Source organism: Camelus bactrianus, chromosome 10 (assembly GCF_048773025.1).
Source record: "Camelus bactrianus isolate YW-2024 breed Bactrian camel chromosome 10, ASM4877302v1, whole genome shotgun sequence".
NCBI lineage: Eukaryota > Metazoa > Chordata > Mammalia > Artiodactyla > Camelidae > Camelus > Camelus bactrianus.
This window is the reverse complement of record NC_133548.1, coordinates 47,048,514-47,053,060: the sequence shown is the minus strand read 5'-3', so window position 1 is coordinate 47,053,060 and position 4,547 is coordinate 47,048,514. Positions and strand designations below refer to the sequence as shown.

General features: G+C 49.9%; 2 protein-coding genes across 9 annotated transcripts in view; one reads left to right on the top strand and one right to left on the bottom strand.

Annotated features, from left to right (window-relative positions):
- The first annotated feature begins 204 nt into the window (after positions 1 to 204).
- ANAPC15 (anaphase promoting complex subunit 15) overlaps positions 205 to 4,547 on the top strand; it is a 68,392-nt gene continuing 64,049 nt past the window's right edge. For 2 of the 3 annotated variants that reach the window (XM_045508794.2, XM_045508792.2), the window contains exon 1: positions 213 to 1,018. The gene's annotated coding sequence lies outside the window, so the exon portion shown is untranslated. Of the gene's footprint in view, positions 1,019 to 4,547 lie in introns of all 3 variants that reach the window. The other variant, XM_045508795.2, reaches the window with a different exon arrangement.
- LOC105083288 (folate receptor beta) overlaps positions 1,804 to 4,547 on the bottom strand; it is a 29,957-nt gene continuing 27,213 nt past the window's right edge. For all 6 annotated transcript variants that reach the window (XM_045508779.2, XM_045508780.2, XM_045508781.2 and 3 more), the window contains 3 exons: positions 2,690 to 2,878; positions 2,441 to 2,576; positions 1,804 to 2,295 (listed from right to left, as the gene is read on the bottom strand). In XM_045508779.2, coding sequence (XP_045364735.2) covers positions 2,015 to 2,295; positions 2,441 to 2,576; positions 2,690 to 2,878 — 606 coding nt within the window. In that variant the 3' untranslated portion in view covers positions 1,804 to 2,014. The remainder of the gene's footprint in view (positions 2,296 to 2,440; positions 2,577 to 2,689; positions 2,879 to 4,547) is intronic.

Genomic DNA, 4,547 nt, shown 5'->3' with positions numbered 1-4,547 from the left:
GGGGTAGCACCCGCGCCCCGCCTCGCGCGGCCGGGCACTTGGATCCCGGCACCGCTGACCGGCCGAGTGACCTCGGGCAAGTCACTGTCCCTCTCCCAGCCTCGCCTTCCTGCTCTGTAAGATGGGGATAACGTTATGAGGGCAGACTTAATGGGACTGTGCTTATAAAGCTCTCGGCACGGGGCCTGGCATCCAGTGGGCGCTCCCGAACGGCGGCTATTTTTATTATTAATTAAGGAGTAACGAAGGTGACAGCTGTGTAAACTGTAAAGCGCGGCGGCGGAACGAGTGGGTATTATTAGCACCCGCCTCCGCCCCAGCTACTCCCTACAAGTCAACAAACTTGAGCTTTTTTGGGCGGGACGCGGAGCCCGGAGCTCCGTAGATCCGGCACGCTTAGAAGCCTCAGGCCCCTTCCCCTAGAGTTAAGAACCGGAGGGCCCCCAGGCCGAGGGGTAGGGGGCGGTGCCCTTAGGAGGGTCTGGCCCGCCTCTTCCCAAAAAAAAGACCTAGCCGGTGGCTGCGTCTCCGGGGAGTCCGCTTCCTGCCCCGCCCTCCGCCCCCTGGCTCCTTAAAGGCGCAGGTCTCCACACAGAGTCTCAAGGCTGCCAACACTTAGGCCGCTGTGGGAGGATCCCCTTTAACCTGGGAGAGAACTTTCACTTTGCTGAGTAGAACCTGTGTCTGGGTCGGTACCGAAGAGCTCCTTCCTCTGTTTCAAATGCGCATTGGTTTCCCTCAGCTGGAGCAAAGCCTGGGACGGGGAGGGGGCTCCGTGGGGCCTTCCAGACTGGATAAGTATAATGACTGAGAGCCGCGCACACGCTCAACAGTGTCTCAAGACCCCTCCAGGAACCCAATAACTCGCCCTCCAAACTGTGCCGGACTTGCCCCTCAGTCATCTCTGGTATGAGGGAAGCACTCTGGTGCAGCGCGAGAGACCTGGACTCCGAGTCTTCACCCCTGGGTTCTCGTCCTAGCTTGAACACCCACCTACCTGCCTGCCGTTTTCACACAGGTATCTGCGCCTCTCTGAGGAGAACTGTGGTTGGGATGTGGAGAAAAAGACCTCCCCAAGGGAGAAGGGGAAGCGGGAGGCCTAGAGATAAACTCAGGCCCGGTTCCTGGGGGTTGTGCAGCGACAGAGCACCCCTCCAGGAGGGGACAAAGGTGTTGGAGAAGAAGCTCCTGCCTCTGGGAAGCCCCTGAGAGTTTTCCACTCCTCTTCCAGCCCCGCCTCCAGGACACATCGGGGTGAACCGGTGCAAGGCTCTAAAACATTTCCTCCCCAGGGACCTCACAGACTGCGCTCCTCATTAGGCTCTCTTCCTCCTCTGAGGCTCCCAATCCCCAACTCTGCCCCTTCAGTCCACATCGTGTGAATTTGTTTTCACCCGCCTGGATTCCCATGCCCAGCTTTCCCATAGCGGCAGAGCTGAGCACAGAGCCAGGCAGACAAGGCCTGAGGGAAAGGAGGGGTATTTGGGACCCAATATAAATAATGAAGTCCTGGACTTGGCTCTCATTTCAGGCTACAAGAGCAACAGGATCCCTAAGGACTATTAATGTGCAGGCACTGGGCTCACATGCTTTCTAGGCAATATTTCACAAGGATTATGATCTCCATTTTACTGAGGAGGAAACCAAGGTTTCCTCTAAAGCAGTTAAGCAACTGTTTCACTTTAACATAGTGAGTAGCAGAGCTGAGATTCAAACCCAGGTCTCAATTCTCTAATCTGAAGGAATCCAAAGGCTATGGAATCTGTCCTCTTCGGTCCACAAACTCACAACTAAAGTAATTCATCAGATACGAATGTGTTGACTTATTTATTAGAACTGGCTGTCACAGAAACCCCAAGCCCCACCATGGAGCAGGAACTGGATGACAGGGGGATGGGTAAATGGATGAAGGCATACTTATGGCTCCCTCATTTGTGGAAGCAGAGCTGAGCCCAGCCTGGCCAGCAAAGCTGGGGACAGGCAGAGGGGACCATCTGGGGAGGGCTGGACTCAGTCAAGGAGCCAGAGACAGCATCAGAGCCAGGCTGAGAAGACAAGGCCCAATCCCCTGGGGCATGGCCCCAGCATTCATGTCCAAAGCACAGAACCTCGCCACCTCCTCATTGGGGTTGCCCTGGGCTGTATCAAACCACATCTGGATGCAGCGGCCACTGCCCCGGCTATAGTTGCTGACCTTGTAAGAGTGACTCCAGACACCCTCACACAGGGCTGTAGGCGTGGGGAAGTAGGACTCAAATGTGCTGCAGGTGGCCCCCGCTGGACATCTGTTAGATCCTACGGTGTAGAGAGGGTGGACACCGACATTCAGCCCCTGAGCCCAGAGTTCATCTCTGGCCACCTCTAGAAATCTTCTCCCCACCCTCAATCCTCAAACCCCTTTTCTCCAACCACACCTCCATGGCCCCGCCCAGGCCCTCACCTGAAGTCCAGTTCCAGCCCTTCTGCCAGTTGGTCTTGCATGTATAGGAGGTGCGGCAGTCTTCCCACCAGCTCTCACAGTCCTCTTTGCACAGGGGCACATTCAGGAACCGTTCTTTGCGCCAACTCTGGTTCACCTGGGTGGGTGGTGCGGGTGGAGGGGCTCCAATCGGTCAGGGATATTGGCAGGAACAGCCATGACTGAGTTGGAGGGCATCGTGCTAGGGTAGGGTGAAGGAGACACCAGTACCTCCTGGATCCAGGGCCCCAGATTGGGTGAGCACTCGTAGAGACAGTTGTCCTGGATGAAGTGGCGCTTGCAGGTGGGCTCCATCTTACCACAGTGGTCCAGGTTAAAGTTATACAGGAGGGAGATGTCCTTGTGCAGCTCCTGGCTGACGCTGGCAGTGCAACAGGCATTCTTCTTCCAGGGGATGCACTGGGTGGGGAAGACCCGAGACTAAGAACTTCCCCCACCACAGCCTTTGCCACCTCCAGCCTCTCCACAGTTGCTTCTTGCTCTCCTTCCCCAGGTACGTTGTCCTAGAAACACTCACTATGAGGGCCCCCCTGAACTTGGCCTCCAAGAACCCCCATCTTGGGGGAGACTCAGTTACAACAGTCTGATGAGGCGGTTGGGTTGTGAGAGCCTGGGAGAAACCCTGACTTCGGGGACAATAGCTATCATTTATACAGTGCTTAACACTTTATAAAAGGTAATTAACTCACTAAAAAATAATTCCTTATTTTATGCCAGTTACTATTCTAGATGCTGGGAATACAGCAGAGAACAAAGCAGATATGTGTGTTCAGGTCAGGGGAGACAGTAAGAAATTAAAAGAGAAAAAAAAAATGCCATTGATCAAGGTCTGATCAGTTATGTGGAGAAGATTACAGCAAGGAATGGGACTATGGAGTTTGGGATGATTGTTGAAATTTTAAATAGAGTGGTTGTATAGATAAACAACAAGTTCATACTGTCTAGCACAGGGAACCATATTCAGTATCTTGTAGTAACTTATGGTGAAAAAGAATATGAGAACGAATATATGTATGTTCCTATATGACTGAAGCATTGTGCTGTACACCAGAAAGTGACACAACATTATAAACTGACTATACTTAAATAAAAATATATGACAGTATTAGAAAAAAAATAGGGTGATTGTGAAAAGCCTCACTGGAAGGTGGAAAGTGAGCAAAGGAGGAAATGGAACATGCTATGCTGTAATATATGTTGAATAACTTTATTCTCAGCAAGTATTAAGATTATTAAGATCTGTATCCCCAGTAGCTAGGCCACTGCCAGACACAGAGCAGGCCCACAAAAATATTTGCTGAAAAAAGTAAATGAAAGACTTACTTATGTTTTCCGAAATCTAAACCTAACTCCATCTTACATATACACACACCATATTTTAGCAAGTTTTTTATATTGACCAGATCTTCCAGGACTGCAAATACATAGGAAGGCTATACTCTCTGATTTGTTTTACTGGAGTTATTTGCTACTTTAGAAAACATTGTCACTGGTAGAAACACTGCTTGGAGTATCTTAAAGTATTGAAGTTGCCAATAGAACACATCTGTCTCAATCTTTACTGTAGCTGCTCCATTCATAGTGATTTTGAGGGGAAAAAAAAAGTAAATGTGCTATTTTGTAATGACTTATAATGTAGTCACACCAGTGCATTGACCTATTGAAATATATAAATAAAAATTACTTTCTTTTTGCTTTGTATTACAGATAGAGTTATGTTGTTACCTTCTAAATTAAATGTGCAGATGAGTTCTATTAGCTTTGAATTTCATTCCAGGATAGAAAAGAGAGTCTAAATCATAAAAAAGAGACATGGAGTCTAGAAAGGCCACAAACAGCTGACATATATTTTCAAGGTTGTATGTACGTGCAGCAGCTATGGCCTGTATCACAGTCATAAATGGCCTTCTCCTCCTCTGTACACTGCATTCCATAGAACTGGCACATAGTAAAGGTAGGAAGAGCCAAACCTCCCCCATAGTCTTTCACCTTTATACCCCTAGAGGTGCCCACCCCAGTACTACCCCTATCCCACCACAAGAGTGAGTCCTGTTCTATTCCTCTGTGT